The following is a 16,537-nucleotide window of genomic DNA, read 5'->3' as shown; positions in this document are numbered from 1 at the left end:
TAAACATATCGTTGTTTAAGGCAAGGGCTAAAGGAGAGAATATAAAAGGTATCAATCTTCAGCAGAAACTGGGCATCTGGTTGGCACTGAAGTTTGGGGCTTAGCACCTGGGCTCTTCTCACAGGCAACTTCTGAAAGATCTGGGCTCAGAGGAGAATCAGGTTTAGGGATGGGGCAAAAAGTTAGGGCTAGGGAGGCAGCCTAGTATACCGGTGAAGAGCTCAGTCTCTGGGATTTCCATTCTTGGATTTGCGCCTTAGTGTCTGCAAGACCTTGGAAAACTATTTAACTGCCCTGAACCTCATCTGTAATACAGGGATAATAACGGTACCTTCCTCTCAGGGCTTATAAGATCATGCAAGTGAATGGGTTAGCATGGAAGGTGAATGTTCAGAGAAAGACTTGCCTGAGGTAACCCAGCAGGTGTGACAATAAATGGTCTCAGGACTTGGGCACCCTGACGTTCAAGGTGATGAGGAGTTCAGTGGAAAGTGCTTTGGAGTCAAAAAGTCCCAGATACAAATCCCACCCAGCTCTGCCACTTACTAGTTTGGGCAACCTGAGCCTGCCTGGCTTTTTTTTGTGTTTTTTTTTTTTAATGTTCCTACCTTGCAGAATTAGATGATATTATGTAGTAAAGTGTGCAGTGTCAGTTTCAAGCCCCCATCTATAATTAACTTTTAGAAACAGCAAATGGGTCAATATTCATAAGGGTGTACAGCAAGAGAGTCAAGAAAACTAAGTATAGGCAGTTCTGGTGATTTGTTTATTCCTCATAAACACTTGTTTCTACAGTACAATTCAGAGAATAAATAGAGGCACACGGCTCTCATTTCCACCACAATCTGCTGTTGAGGAGACATTCAGTGTGAGGATAAGGGGCTGGGGGGGGGCATGTTTGGGTCACAGGGTAACTGGAGGCTTCTGTGATGAACTGTGCTGGGATCCAGTCGATCAAGATCTGATCCCTAGGCCTGATGGCCAAGGCTCATGGTGGAAGAGTTACAGTGAACCAAATGCTCTTTTAGTTCACTGCCATCCCAAGATGGGTCCAATTCTACCTGAACCCCAAGGGGTTGAGGTGGGTCTGACCTACTGGTCCACTGGGAAGAAGCTGTGTCAGCCCAAGCCATCCTTAAGGATTTAGTTCACTCCATGACAGGGCCTGATGGGACCCACAGATATCTGCCCTTGCCCTGGAGTTAGTTATAAATACAAGTTATAAGATGACTGTTTATATCGGTTTCTTTCTGACTAAAGGGATCCTTTCCCATGTCTAAGGAAGGAGAGAGGAGCACAAATTATCTGCTTGTAAAGTCAAGGGAGAGGGAAATAGCATTCACTGAACCCTTCACAGGAGCAATAAGCAGACACGAGGACCAGTCTGGTCAGACACAGTGGAAGGCCTGGGGCCATGATGCCAACCAGAAGCGAATGCAGGGGTAACATACAGAAAAGCTCTGGCCTTGACTTTCACAGGACCGCTGTACTGTCTAAGCCACTCCTATCGTTCTCCTTATTTCTCCAGGGCAGCACAGAGCACTGGCCCTAATCTGGGGCGGGGATCATCTGCCCCAAATAGAGGCAGAAGGAAGAGACTCTGTATCACTTGGCAGAAAATGAAGTAGAAGGCAGCAGCAGGTCTGCACCGGGTGACCCACGGTGTTAGGGACAGAGAGTACCAACGAGCGAGAGAAGGGCAGGGCACACCGGGTACCACTGCTGCAAGGCCAGTGGCCCGAGCCTCAGACCTTCTGTGACGAAGCCCTGCCTGGCAGGTGACGGGGCCCCTCCCGGGACTTCTGCTCCATGGTCGTTCTCATCTCCTCTCGCATCGGATTCTTTCGTTCACCCCCAGCGGGTGGCGGGGCGTTGCTGTCAGCTGGGCGCAGCGCCGCGTCAGGCGGTGAGGCTCCGGGCTGACTTGGAGGCGCTCTGGGCCCGCTGAACCACCGCCGAGCACTTCTCGCGCCGCAAAAGCTTGTTGTTCTCGAACAGACCTTCGTTGCGGGGTATTCCGTGAGAACCATCAGGGAAAGTCAGCAGGCCTTTGAGGGGGACAGAGAAAATATGGGTGTGACGGTGGCATTAGTGGCTGGGAGGTCTGCTTGCTACACAGAGGCCGAGGGAGAGAAAAGTTTGCAGCTCTTGGGTACTCTGTTGGTGAGTCCAATGACCCGGCATCGGTGCCTGGTCACTATGCATTGCTGGGCATCCACAGGAGGATTAAAGCTGCAAAGGTGCCCTTCCACCCATTTATGCTCTCCCCAGTCACCTGTCCTGCTGGGCCGCAACTTACCCAAACCATCCACTCTGCCATTTTTAAATTCCCCCTCAAAGGTCATGTTGTCATGTCGAATGAAGACTCCGACACCGTTGAACTTGCCCTGGGCAAACTCCCCCTCATACCTGCAGAAACACGAGATGTCAGCCTTCAGGATAACTGAGTCAGGCAGCTGCCAACACCAAATGTGTGGTTTATCAACGCCAAGGAGCAAAGCTGATTCCACTCTTCCAGAGCTCCCACCCACCCACCCAGCAGAGAAGGGTCAGACAGTGTGTATGATACGAGGCTCTAATCACAAGGAAATAACCTAAGAGGGCAGTGGTGGGGTGGGAGGTCACTGACCTCCTTGCCATTTCAAATTTTAGATGCATTTATAAAGTAACCAATAAAAGAACGAACGCTACTCCTTGCCTGTTTTCAGAGGGCCCGGGACAAGCTCAGGTTTGACCAGATGTTTCTCACTATCCCTTTTAGAACAGAACTTCCCTTCCCTAGTTTAAGGCTGAGAAAGGAATGATGACCCAGTACCCACCTCGAGCCATCTGAGAAGGTTAGTACCCCGAAGCCATTAAAGAGCCCATTCTCAAAATGGCCCAGGTAGGTGCCACCATCTGCAAACATCAGTTGACCAAAACCATGTCTGCGGCCTGAGCAAAGAGAAGACAGGTGTCAGGTTGGCATGGGGCAGCTTCAGGGTCCCCTCTCACAGTCCAACATCCCTTGCCTTGCATCACCCCATCCACAAAGGAAAGACGAGAAGGAGTGACATTAGCAGGGCAGAGAACTATTACCCAGAGTAATAACCTGGCTACTAAGATCTTCCCTTCTTAAGTCCACAACCAACAGATTTGGAGCAGGTCTCTCCAAGTATGAAGATAAGAGAGCACTGAAAAATCACAATAGCTTAAAAAAAAATTTAAATAAAAATCACAATAGCTAACTTTACAGGGCCTTCACTATGTGCCAGTCACTCTTCTAAGCACTTTGTATTTATCATCTTATTTAATCCTCACAACAACCTTAGGAGGTAGGCCCAATACTATTATTATTCCCATTAACAGATGCAGAAACCAAGGCAAGGAGAAGATAAAAACTTACTCGAGATCACAGAGCAACTAAGTGGTAGAGCAAGACAGCAAATGCAGCCGGCAGACTGACCCTGGAGCCCTCAACACTTAACTGCCTTGACACTCTGAGAAAAAATTAAAGTACCCTCCAACACCATGAAGCTGCTGGGCAAACCTAACAGCCTGACTGGCAACACTAGTTTGAGCTTTGCTCCATCAATAGGGCTGTGCTTACCCACTGAACTGACCAGAGAACAGAGCAAGATACTGGAGAAGCAGCAATGCCATTCCGGGTACAAGGGCGTTCTTTTGGTGGATAGAGACTGCCCAGCAGAGCCTCAAGAAGACTCTCCTCTAAAAGGTCACGTTAAAGGGGACAGTAGGTGTTTGGGAGGCAGGAGAAAAGGCTGGGGATGTACGGAGGCAAGGTCACATCCCATGTGCACAATTTCTCCTCTCAAGGCTCAAAAATTCATCAGCTGCAGGGATCTACCATGAAAAGAATGAGGCATCTGGAAACGGTGTGAACTGCTCTTCGTTGGCACAACTATAAAGAGTCAAGTCTCCTCGGGGCAGTTCCGGGTTTGCTAGGATTGGACCCGTGAGACTTTTAAGTGGCCAGACTGTTTCCAAACTGAACATCATTAAAGTGCTTCCTGTATAGCCTCAGGCTCGGAGGAATTCTGCCCTTCCTATGAATAGATACTTCCAAATGTAATGAGCTGTCACAGGAAATTCAAGGCAATGAATGTCATCTGCTCTTGAGTGTCTGCCCTAATTTCTTCCTTAAGATTCACTAGAATCAAGTCATTACAATGAATCTGTACTTTGCAATTTATGGGCCCTAAAAATAATTCATTTTGCTCTGCTGAGTAGGTTAGCATTTATAAAAACAATTCCCAAGTAATACCACTAAAGGATAAAAGAGTGTTGGGGGGTTTCCTGGCAGGCCAGTGGTTAGGACTCGGCACTTTCACTGACATAGGCCCAGGTTCAATCCCTGGTCAGGGAACTAAGATCCTGCAAGCCACGAGGCATGGCAAAAAAAAAAAAAAAAAAAAGAGTGTTAAAACACTTTAAATTTAGAAGTGGGAAGATTTAACTTATTTCTGGAGATTGGAGTAACAATAGCATTTTCCAATTCCTTTATTTATAATCCTAAAATCAAATAAAGGAAAGGCACTATTTGGCTTTAGAAGTTAGAAATGAAGACTCATAAAGTTGTCTTATATATCCTGATGTATTTGTCCTTCAGCCAAATGAAGTGTTCATCACTGGATGTTCCCCACGGGTCCTCTCACCCTCCTTCCACTCGCCACGATATTCCTCCCCACTGGAGTAGGTGAAGGAACCTTTTGTCAGGGTCATGGTGACAGCTTACAGAAGGATGAAAACTGCAAGAAATAAACAGAGAACCAGTGTCATAGGATGGCTGGAGGAAAGGCCTGTAAAGCAATTTTATAGATACCTTCTAAAGGCTACCAGCCTGGTAAGTGTAAACTACCTTGAGTACATTTAACAAAAATCCCCCCCTCTCCAACCACCACCACCATCATTGCCACCTCTGCCCAAGCAGTCTTATCCTCCTACTTGTCTTAAAGGTCTTCAGCCGGTTCCAATTTTCTAAGACCTGGGATGGAAATTTAGGATTAATCTGTAAATATTTGCTTGATACCTACTATGTGCTTAGTCAATGTATAAAATATAGTCTCGTTCCTCGATGAGTTTATAATCTAGCTGATAAGACTAACAACTGAAACACTGAATAATACGAGAGATAATATAATTAAGTGCCAAACTGGATGGCAGAGATTACAAAGACAAGGGATGGGCAGAATTTAAAACAAGCAGTGAAGAACGCAAAAGGCAATGCCAGACTGAGAAAACACGGGGAATGAAAGCACAAAGAGCAATGTAAACACGACATGTGCAGTGGGAATTAAGAAGCCGGGTCTTATTCGAGTTGAAGGTTTATTTAGGGAGTAACAGGAAACAAATTCATCTACGTACACCCAACCTAAATCTTAAATCTGAAAAGAACCTCTCAGATTTAATCCAAACTCCCTCATTTTGGAGGGAGAAACATTTGGAGAAAACAGAAGCCCGAAGAGGTTAAAAACTAGTTAGTGAGCAATGATGATGATGGAACTCGTGCCCATGCCTCCCCTGACTGCTGCTAGTTCTTTTTCCCCTGTACCATGTGCTCTGCTTTTAGGGTCAGGCCAGCTTAAGGAGACCTTTGAAAGCTAGGCAGAAGGGTTGATAGCTGATAAGGTATGGAAAAGAAGAAACCTCTGGGGGTTATAATACGAAATATGAAAGCAGAGTCTAAGGAAAATGAATGTGGCAGAAGGAAGCAGGATGGGTTGGAACAGCAAAAGCCTACAGCCAGAAAAGCTGCAAGGCAGGAGATGTGATCATTTGGTCGATTGTAAAAATGGGCACAAAGTGTTCTCCCTCCATCCATGCCCTTGCAGACATGGCAGATCCTCCATTAAGAGGCAGCTTATTTATTCCTCTGCCTGTTGGATCTGGGTGAGTTATCTGACTTGCTTTCGCTAATGGAACATTAGCAAAGGTGATGTAGCAGAGTTTTGAAAAGCACTTGTTTGTTGGGCTTGCTCTCTTACTGCACTTGGAACTGTTCTGCCTCCACGTGAATGAGCCCAGGCTAGTCTGCCAGATGGTGAGAGGCCACGGGGAGCAGCTGTCCCAGCTGACCACAGATGCATGGGTGAGCTCAGGCAAGACTAGAAGAGCTGCCTCCTGAGCCCAGCCCGAAATTACCGACCCACAGAATCACAGACTAAAGAAATGGTTGTTGTAGCCACTATGTTTTGGGGATGGTGTGTAATAACACACCTAGCAAAAGCTAACTGATATACCCAGGTATGAGATCATAAAGCCTGAACTAGGGAGATAACAGGGTAATGGGAGCAGGAATGATTATCACAGATATATCATAGGATAAACAAAAACAACCCGGTAACATTTGGAGACTGGCTAGGTATAGCTTCATATGAGTGGTAAAAGAATATTTATACTCAAGGATATTCTATAAGAAGGGAGTTAAGATACCCAAAACATCAATAAATATAAACAGAGACAAATAGAATCATTTGACATATTTTTTAAAATGCAATCCCTATTTCTCTTTATTTCCTTTTTTTTTTTGGTAACTGGAAGTTTGTACCTCCTAATCTCCCTCACTTATTTCTCTGATCTCTCCACCCCCTCCCCTCTGGCAAACACCTGTTTGTTCTCTGTATCTATGACTCTGTTTGTTTTGTTATGTTTATTCATTTTTTTTTGTTTTTTAGATTCCACGTATAAGTGAAATCATATGGCATTTGTCTTTCTCTGATTTATTTCATTTAGCATAGTACCCTCTATGTCCACCCATATTGTCACAAATGGCAAGATTTCATTCTTTTTCTTTTTTATGGCTGAGTAGTATTCATATATATATATATATGTATATCCATTGTGTGTGTGTGTGTGTATATATATATGTGGAATATATACACACATACCATATCTTCTTTACCCATTCATTTATTGATGGGCACTTAGATTGCTTCCATATTTTGGCTACTGTAAACAATGCTGCAATGAATATAGGGGTGCATGTATCTTTTCTAAGTACTGTTTTCATTTTCTTCAGATAAATACCCAGGAGTGGAAGTGCTCCACTTCCACTCATATGGTAGTTCTGTTTTTAATTTTTTGAGGAACCACCATACTGTTTTCCACAGTGGCTGCACCAATTTACATCCCCACCAACAGTGCATGAGGGTTTCCTTTTCTCCACATCCTCCCCAACACCTGTAATTTGTTGTCTTTTTGATAACAGCCATTCTGACAGGTGTGAGGTGATATCTCATTGTGGTTTTGATTTGCATTTCCCTGATGGTTAGTGATGTTGAACATCTTTTCATGTGCCTCTTGGCCATCTGTATGTCTTCTTTGGAAAAATGTCTATTCAGGACCTCTGCCCATTTTTAAATCAGGCTGTTTGATTCTTCGATGTTGAGTTTTACGAGTTCTTTGTATATTTTGGATATTAACCCCTTATCAAATACACTGTTTGCAAATATCTTCTTCCATTTAGTAGGTGGCCTTTTCATTTTGTTGATAGTTTCCTCCACTGTGCAAAAGCTTTTTAGTTTGACTAAGTCCCATTTGTTTATTTTTGCTTTTGTTTCCCTTGCCTGAGGAGACATATCCATAAAAATATTGCTAAGACCGATGTCAAAGAGCATACTGCCTACGTTTTCTTCTAGGAGTTTTATGGTGTCATGACTTACATTTAAATCTTTACTCCATTTTGAGGGTTGGTTTGTTTGTTTGTATATGGTGTGAGAAAGTAGTCAAATTTGATTCTTTTGCATGTAGCTGTCCAGTTTTCCCAACACCATTTATTGAAGAGTGTGTTTTCCTTATTGTATATTCTTGCCTCCTCTGTGGTAGACTAATTGCCCATATAAGTGTGGGTTCATTTCTGGGCTCTCTATTCTATTCCATTGATCTATGTGCCTGTTTTTGTGCCAGTACTATACTATTTTGATTTCTGTAGCTTTGTATATAGTTTGAAATCAGGGACCGTGATACTTCCAGCTTTGTTGTTCTTTCTCAAGGTTGCTTTGGCTATTCAGGATCTTTTGTGTTTCCTTACAAATTCAAATGACATTTTGAAAAAATATCAGCAATTTTGACTAATGAGGTAAGTACTAAGTAGGGGAAAAGTAAATTATAGCCACTCATCTGTTCTTTATCAGCACCCTATGGGATATTCTAATTTTGGTCTATGTCATAATGATTTTGATGCAGATGCTGAAAGCTCAGAAATGGTCTGATGTGACGACAGCCTGGCCTGAACAGAGCAGAAGCCCTGTGCTCTCACCCAAATATGGAGAGACATTCATTTCTACCCCCATAATGAAGGCCAGCTTTGTGGAAGCTCTTTTGGTGATGTTTGGAGTCACTCCCATAGGTACAACTGGGATTTTCTCACTTTTCTAGTTACTCAGGAGCTCCATGTTCAGGGTCCCTCACATTGTAGAAGGTATCCCAAGACAAGGATCATTTTCTTGTCTTAATGCCCCTCAGTACCTCTGGGGGGCTATTTCCTCAGTGGCTGGCACCTGGTGTGCCATCTCTGTCCCATCAATGTTCCACAAGGTCAGCATCTAATTTCAGGCTCACGAGCCTCTTATCATCAGCCCAGCATCAGAGTATGCCTGGGGTAGAGGACAACATGACTCCATTGCAAATACAACATTAATGAGAGGAAGAGAAGCAGTTTTCCATCGAAAGTACAGAGGAAAACGCTTTCCAGTCCGAATAGGCATGTTGATAGCTAGAGGTCACCATCAGCTCTTCTGAGAACTAATTACATCAGAGAACTAAGAGTCAGCTTATGGCACAAATCTGAGCTATTTCATTCCTTCAAAACAAGTCAGAATATGAATGGTTACATCTTCTACTAAATCTTAAAACTAAACAACCGTTCTGACACATAAACGCAAAATCATTATTTCTACAGGAAGATGATAAGCTAAGGACATTTCCTTTCAATGTTCAGCAGCAGCTGACTAACTTGTCTTCACTCGAAGTTTTGGAAGGAGTTATTTCAGTGCAATTTGAGGAGCCGGACTGACTACACAGGGGCTCAGCCTCTTGTGTGTTTACTTTTTCTCAAGGCTATGTGAAACTTCCAAACAGTGGCATCCCACCAGTAGAAGGAACTTGAAAGAAAGGGAACAGTTCTTCTCCAGTTTGAGGATTATCTAGGGACCAAGTACTACCCAGCCCCTCCAACTGTAAACCTAGCTATTCTTTTGGTATGCTGTTAGCTCTTGGGCAATATATCCTAAATATTGCAAAGAAGCCAATGAAACTTGAAAGATTAGCTTCTCATTACCAAATAGAGTGGACTGTATTTTCCAAAGATATTCACGATCATATCTCCTGTCTTATACATTCTTCTACAATTTGACCTTGCCACTGCCCCATCAAAAAGTAGTGTCTAACTCCTCATTTATGAATCTGGCTAGGCTTGTGATTGCTTCAACCAATAGAACGTGATGGAAGCAATGGTGTGTTCTGAGGTTAGATCATACACGGTAATGCAATTTCCATCTTGCTAACTGGTAAACTTGAGCTTGGAGACCTGAGCCACCACATAAGTAGTCTGATTATCCTGAGGCTACCATGCTCAGCGGAGGCCGAGCCACATAAAAAGTCACATGTGCTGGTGCTTCCAGTTGGCAGTCCTCATCTCTGAATCATTCTAGCCCAGGCACCAGGAGTGAGTGAAGGAGCCTCCAGTCCCCAGCCACTGAGCCCACATCCCAGCTGATGTATCATGGAGCAGAGAGAGATCATCTCCCAATTCTTGACTCACAGAATCTGTGAGCATCCTATGATCGTTTTAAGCAGCTAAGTTTGGGGTAATTGGTTATACAGCAATTGTAATGGGAACATCATCCCTCAACCTATCCCTGCCACCATCCTCTCCCATTTGTTTTCAAAAGCACATACTACAAATTCCCATTCCTTTTTGTTCTAGGGAGATATAGCAAACTTCAATAGCTGCTTGTCAAAATGATGTCCATTCCCAAGAACACAATTAGAAGTGCTAATTAAAGGAAACACATGTACACTCCATGTGTCTCAGGCCATGGTTGAACACACTTGACTTGAAACTTCTACATGTGTCCAAATAATTGATATTGTCACTGCCTGAGGCAGAATCAGGATTTTCATTTATGACTGCTGTAGTTAGCCATGCTAATTAATAGTTGTATAGCCACTGACCCCAAAAAGAACTCTATCAGTAACCATGGTCCTTGAGACAAATCTAGTTTAATAAAGTATAGCCAGTGCTGATGCAGACTAAAAAAACCAATACTTTAAAGGAATGCAAATCAGTATTTGTATCAGCTATTCAAAAAATCTTTTTAAAGAGAACAGATGGCCTAGGAGTTTAGGCTTCAGATTTACATGTGGAATGTAGTTACAAAGCCAAGATGATTCATGCTTTTTAACAGATGCCCACCCTTTCTCTCTCTTGATAGATGGGTTGCAAAGGATCAATCCAAACATTTATCTAAAAGAAAATGACTATTTTGTGCCTATAAACCAACACACTATTAGTCTGCACAATAGACTATATCCTTGCTATCTTTATTTTCTCCTGCCCCAGACATTTCCAAATAGAACTCGAAGACAGGAATGAGAACTTTTGTTTCCATTCCATTTGTCTTTTTTTTTTTTTAATTTCAGAAATCAAACTGGTTAAAAAATATTTATGCATCCACAGTAACCTGTGTCCAAATCCAGAAGATTAAAAAAAAAACCACTAACATAAAAGAGAATAGATTTTCAGTTTAAGAATATTTTTTGGAGGCATCCACCTTAACTATCTACATATAGCTTCACATTGTCCCCCTAAAGCCACCCTCCCCAGGGTATGACAGTCTTGTCAAAGTTCTTTCAGTTATAAAGAAAGCAGCTCTTAGGCATTTAGAATCCTAAAGAGAAGAAAATGAAGGCTTTGATGAACAAAAATCAGGCTTGTAATGGACCTAGAACAAAAAGTCAAATGTTCTTTTCAAAGTATTTTAAGTGAGCTTAAAATAACTGTCTTTGTTTTAAGTCTGTAAGTCTCTTTCACTATAATTCTTCCTTCCACTGGAAAAGTAAACAAATGTACCGCTACTAGATAAAGGTCTTATTTAGGAAGACTGTGGGACAGCTAGATTGAAGAAAGTGGGAAGAAAATCCTGACACCAGAAAGAAGGTCAAAAAAAAACAAAACAAAACAAACAGAAAAACCCCAGACGCCTTGGGGTGATGGGGACTGCCAGGATACTATTCTATTTCATGAGAAAGTAAAATTCCTGGGCTGGGTTCTAATACAACCGAGTGACTCCCGGTGGTACCTAAGCAGTTTGGAGATGCTAGACAGTAGGGATGCCACCATCAACTAATTTAAGCATCCTACTTCCCAAGGATGTATGTTGGGGACGTCTCTCCACCAGAGTGTGATAGAGGCGGACCCAGAGCAAATAAAGCCCTAGACCGCAACAAGGCAACACTTACTCGTCGACCTCCCCATTCCTTCTCCCACCCAGTTCTGGCTTTCCAGCACCGCTACTTCCCTCACCCCGGGTCCGCTCTCCCGGGCGGGAGGGGTCTTCTGCTCACACTGATCTGCGATCTCCTCTGCACACAGCGCCCACGTACCCCGATCTCTATCCCGGAGGCCATGGGCTCGGGCCTCGGACCCCGCGGTAGAGACGGGAGGCCCGGGTTTAGGACCTCCGGGGCAGCAACCCTCGGTATGGAGCCGCCCTCCCGCAGTCCCTGTCATTTCGGGCTGGGCTCCTCAGTCCCTTCCTCCCAGACCACACTCTCCCGGCCCCCTCCCACCCGCGCTGCCAGCCAACCTGGGCTCGGCCTTCCGGGATGACCGTCTCGCCCTGACGCGGGGCGGACCTCCGCTCCGCCGGGCTCGCCCCTGCCACCTGCCTCTCCGCCACCACCTCCAGTGCCTGCCGCACTTGACGCCGCCATCCCGGGCAGCCGCACTGGGCACAATTCCCGCAGCCCATTGGCTGTTACCTAGGCAACCGGGAGCAATGCCACTCCCCATTGGCCCAGCCTGGTCTCTACGCCATCTTTGTGCGGGGCTGAGCGTTTCGGGAACCCTGGGCCAAATACCAGAAAGAGGGGTGGGGCTGACCCACGGTGCCACCTCAGCCACCCAGAGAACTCAGGTCTCGCCTACCAAGAGGTAGCCTAGCTGAAATGTCAACTCCAAACCAAACAAAACCCAAACGTGCGTCAGAAGCAACAGTCACCACCTACACAAGCGGCTCCGATCCTGCTCCGATCTCCGCAGTTGTCAATGGCACTGACGCGGAGTTGAAGGACAGAACCCAAAACTGACTTTTGAGGTGCGGCTTTGTAAATTGTGAAGCGCAGGATGGGGCAACTGCAGTTTCATGAGTGTCAGCCCTGTGCCAGCATTGTGATGATATCAGGACACTTTTGCATTCATTATACGGATTTGTGTTGCCGTTGTCATGACTCATATCCTTTGTATTTAAAATATAGTGCCAAGATTGGAACAAATCCTCCCAAATACCATGCACACCAACTGGTTTATCCATATGTTTATTTACCGAACAATGTGAATACAGCATGATGCTAGGTTCTGCCAGGCTAGAATAGACATGATCACTGCTCTCATAGGATTTACGGCCTCGTTGTGGAGAAGAAAAGGTTCATGTACATGGAAAAATCCAAGTCTATATTTAATTATTATATACTTAATTATTAAGAGAAGGCAGGAGAGTGACGAGAGTAAGCAAATTTCTTCTCTGAATTTGGATTTCCTAATCTGTAGAAAAGGATGATAATAGTAATAATGATAAAGTCTCCCCAAGACTTGTATGAAAATACAATGTAAAATGCTCAGTACTGTGTCTGACATTGTAAGTGCTCAATAAACTGTAGTTTTAAAAGATTTGGATTCTGTGTTCAAATCCCATCTCTGCCACCAACTGTGTGTGACTTCAAGCAAGTTGGTAAGCTCTCTAGCCTGTGAAATGAGATCGCACTAGCAAACCTATAAGATTCAATCCAGCTCTAACTCACTGGTTCAACATGCTGAACTGTGTGGTGTTAACTACGGATATAATTACAATAGTTGAGAGAACGGAGTGTCAAGAAAACAGATATTAGATTGGAGAATGTGTATTTAGAAAATATGAAGAAATAAGGTTAAATAGATTGTGGTCAAATTATGGATAGACCTGAAAAAGTAGAAGATAACGGTTTGCAAAATGTAGTTTCTTGAATCTGTAAATTTGTACACACAGAAAGTAGACTAGAGGTTACCAAGAGCCAGGGGAAGAGGATGTTATTGTTTAACAGGTACAGAGTTTTTGTTGGGATGATGAAAAAGCTTTGGGTATAGATAGTGGTGATGGTTACACAACATTGTGAATGTATTTAATGTCACTGAATTGGACACTTATGAATGGTTAAAATGATAAATATTACATATATTTTACCACAATAAAAAAATGTAGTTTCTTGATCAGAGCAGTGACACAATAAAACCAGTGTTTTAAGAAAATTAATCTGGCAGTGATACCCAGAGATGATCAGAGAGAGATTGGAAGCAGAGAAACTCAGAAGCTATTGCAATAATGTAGCTAAGACATCCTGAGAGTCTCAGAACTAACGCGGTATCAGTGAGGATGGAAAGAAAGGGGTAAACATGAGACACATTTCGCAGAAAAAATTAATAAGAAGCAATATAGTGTTAAAAGCATGGAGCTAGTCTGCCTGGATTTTGATCCAGTTCTGCCACTTACCAGCTGCATGACCACAAGCAAGTTACTTTACTCAGTTTCCAACATCATAGGGGCTGTAATGCCGGTTACGTGGCTTAATCTGTGTAGTGGACAAAAAACAATATTTGCCACATGCTTAGCATTTGGTAGGTGCTAGCTCTTAAAAGGCAATAGAGAGGGGCTTCCTTGGTGGCGCAGTGGTTGAGAATCTGCCTGCCAATGCAGGGGACACGGGTTCGGGCCCTGGTCTGGGAAGATCCCACATGCCGCGGAGCAACTAGGCCCGTGAGCCACAACTACTGAGCCTGCGCGTCCGGAGCCTGTGCTCCGCAACGAGAGGCCGCGATAGTGAGAGGCCCGCGTACCACCACGATGAAGAGTGGCCCCCGCTTGCCGCAGCTGGAGGAAGCCCTCGCACAGAAACAAAGGCCCAACACAGCCAAAAATAAATAAATAATTAATTTTAAAAACTTTAAAAAAAAAAGTATATATATATAAAAAAAGGCAATAGAGAATGTATTGACACTTTTCAGTAAAAGGAAAATCAAGATCTAAGAAGTAAATACAGAAATAATTTCTGAGGGTTTTCCTTAGAGAAAACTCAGAATTCAAGGGAGAACTCTGAATCTTGGCGCTTTCCTTGACCACAATTTGAAGCTTAAGGGCTAAACGAGACGAATAATACTAAGAGGTCATCTCTGTGGCTATGGCCCCTGGGACATAAGAGGCAAGTATTAGTTAATTATTTGATGTCTTGTTAGGAAAAGGAAATAACATGTCTTGTAACTGAAAGGGGAAATTGAACCATCTGTATGGACCTTCGCCTAGAATGGTTTATTTGGTAAAAAAAAGTTAAAGATATTCCCATTGTTAAAAACAAGACAACAGGCCCCAAAGGGAGTCACTTATGCTAAGCCCTATGTCACTAAACCCAAACTTAATACTTTACTTAATTACAGTTTCAGCCTCTCCCAGACATGGAATCTTAAACGAGGCAATCTGGACTCACCTGGTCAGCACTAGTGAGGTAATCTTTCTGATAGACCCCTGCATCCCGGCCCGAAAGGAAGGTGAACGTTGCCACAACCAACCTGCTTTCAGCTATAACTTCCTTGGCCCGCTGCCTATAAAGGTCTTTCACATTGTACAGCTCCGCAGAGCTCCTTTCTATCTGCTACGTGGGTTGCTGCCCAATTCATGAATCATTGAATAAAGCCCGTAAGATCTTTAAAATTTATCCAGTTGAATTTTGTTTTTTAACACCATACGTACAATTAAACCATTCTTTCAGTTTAGTACTACTACTTAGTTGTGGCAATAATTAGATTCAAGAAAGAATGATTTTTAAATATTGGTTACTAGGGGTCTGGTCATCTTTTGAGAAAACCCATGCTTCTAGTCTGTTGGTTACTTTAAACATAAAAACAAAAACAACATCAACAATAACCTCGGGTCCAGTGGTTAAGAATCAGCCTTCCAATGCAGGGGACTCGGGTTCGATCCCTGGTCGGGGAACTAAGATCCCACATGCTGAGGGGCAACTAAGCCTGAGTGCTGCAACTACAGAGCCCACGCGCTCTGGAGCCCGCGTGCCACAACTAGAGAGAAGGCCACACGCCCCAATGAAGGATCCCACGTGCCGCAACTAAGACCCAACGCAGTCAAAAATAAATAAATATTTTTAAAAACCCAATAACCTGAGCAGTGATAAAAAGCTACCATTCATTGAGTGCTTTTAATGCACTAAACACTATGCTAAGTTTTTTATGTACATTATCTTGATTCTTATTTAACCAGTTGAGGAAGGGATGATTATTCTCATTTTATAGAGGAAGACACTGAGGCTTAGAGAGTTAAGTAACATACAAAATAATAAGTGTGGAGCTGGAGTTCAAACTCAAATGTCTTTGATTCACTCTTTTCCCAATGATGAAATAAACATTCACATTTTAAGGCAAGACAAGAAAAACTTAAAAAATTTCTCTGCCAGTTTGGGCTTTCTTCCTCTCTAGTGTGCATTGTGCATCTGCATTATGCATTAACCAGACCTCCCCAATGGCAGAAATACCTGCTCAACCATAAAGATCAATTTTTCTTCTGGTGCCAACCATATAACTCCTTAGAAAATAACATCCCTTTCTCAATCCTTGTGTGTGCAGACATATTTGGTGAACTTTATGTACAATTCCAATATATCATTTCCCTTAAAGATAGCGATTAGTGAAGAACAGACTGATTAGACGATCTGGGGAGATACTAGCCTGCACATAAGAGAAGTTCTTAGCATAAATACTTATGACTTTATTAATGTTACTCGCCATATTACTTGTATTCTGCCTGTTTTACAGGATTATTGTTTCTCACATTACCAAATGTGTGACTGAGCCTCTGATAAAATTAATGATGATTAGCTGACTTGAAATGATTGACCAAATATATAGTCCTATAAGATCAATGATGTAGGACCTCTCTGGCCGTCCAGAGTTTAGGACTCCGTGCTTTCGTAAGCCAGAAAGAGAAAAACAAATATCATATATTAACGCGTATATGTGGAATCTAGAAAAATGGTACAGATAAACCTATTTGCAGGGCAGGAACAGAGACGCAGACGTAGAGAATGTACATGAGGACACCGGGGGAGAAGGAGACGGTGGGACGATTGGGAGATTAGGAATGACATATATACACGACTAGAATGTGTGACTGAGGAGCTAGGCTGCTTTATTGTAAACTTCCAAACAAGGGCCAGCAATCGGAATCTAAGGGCGGGGCTGGGCTGGTAAAAGCAGAAGGCGTGTCTGACCGGGGGCCGG

The 16,537-nt window shown here is 43.4% G+C and overlaps 1 protein-coding gene across 1 annotated transcript; it reads right to left on the bottom strand.

Annotated features, from left to right (window-relative positions):
* Nucleotides 1-752: 752 nt before the first annotated feature.
* On the bottom strand, nt 753-11,941 carry MORN4 (MORN repeat containing 4). Its single transcript, XM_061209744.1, has 5 exons — nt 11,808-11,941; nt 4,656-4,748; nt 2,820-2,934; nt 2,300-2,409; nt 753-2,048 (listed from the first exon to the last, which is right to left on the bottom strand). Exons 2-5 carry the CDS (start codon nt 4,720-4,722, stop codon nt 1,900-1,902), a joined length of 441 nt encoding a protein of 146 aa, XP_061065727.1. The 5' UTR covers nt 4,723-4,748; nt 11,808-11,941; the 3' UTR covers nt 753-1,899.
* Nucleotides 11,942-16,537: the final 4,596 nt, after the last annotated feature.

Source organism: Eubalaena glacialis, chromosome 1, assembly GCF_028564815.1.
Source record: "Eubalaena glacialis isolate mEubGla1 chromosome 1, mEubGla1.1.hap2.+ XY, whole genome shotgun sequence".
Lineage (NCBI taxonomy): Eukaryota > Metazoa > Chordata > Mammalia > Artiodactyla > Balaenidae > Eubalaena > Eubalaena glacialis.
Note: the sequence above shows the minus strand (reverse complement) of the source record. Positions and strands in the feature narration are given on the sequence as shown.

What these genes read in the sequence shown, in the direction of transcription:
- MORN4 (XM_061209744.1), bottom strand. Translation starts at nt 4,722, where the DNA reads ATGACCCTGACAAAAGGTTCCTTCACCTACTCCAGTGGGGAGGAATAT. An exon ending in ACCTTCTCAGATGGCTCGAG is followed by an intron (nt 2,410 to 2,819) that starts GTGGGTACTGGG and finishes GTGTTTCTGCAG; the next exon opens with GTATGAGGGGGAGTTTGCCC. An exon ending in TGGCAGAGTGGATGGTTTGG is followed by an intron (nt 2,049 to 2,299) that starts GTAAGTTGCGGC and finishes TCCCCCTCAAAG; the next exon opens with GCCTGCTGACTTTCCCTGAT.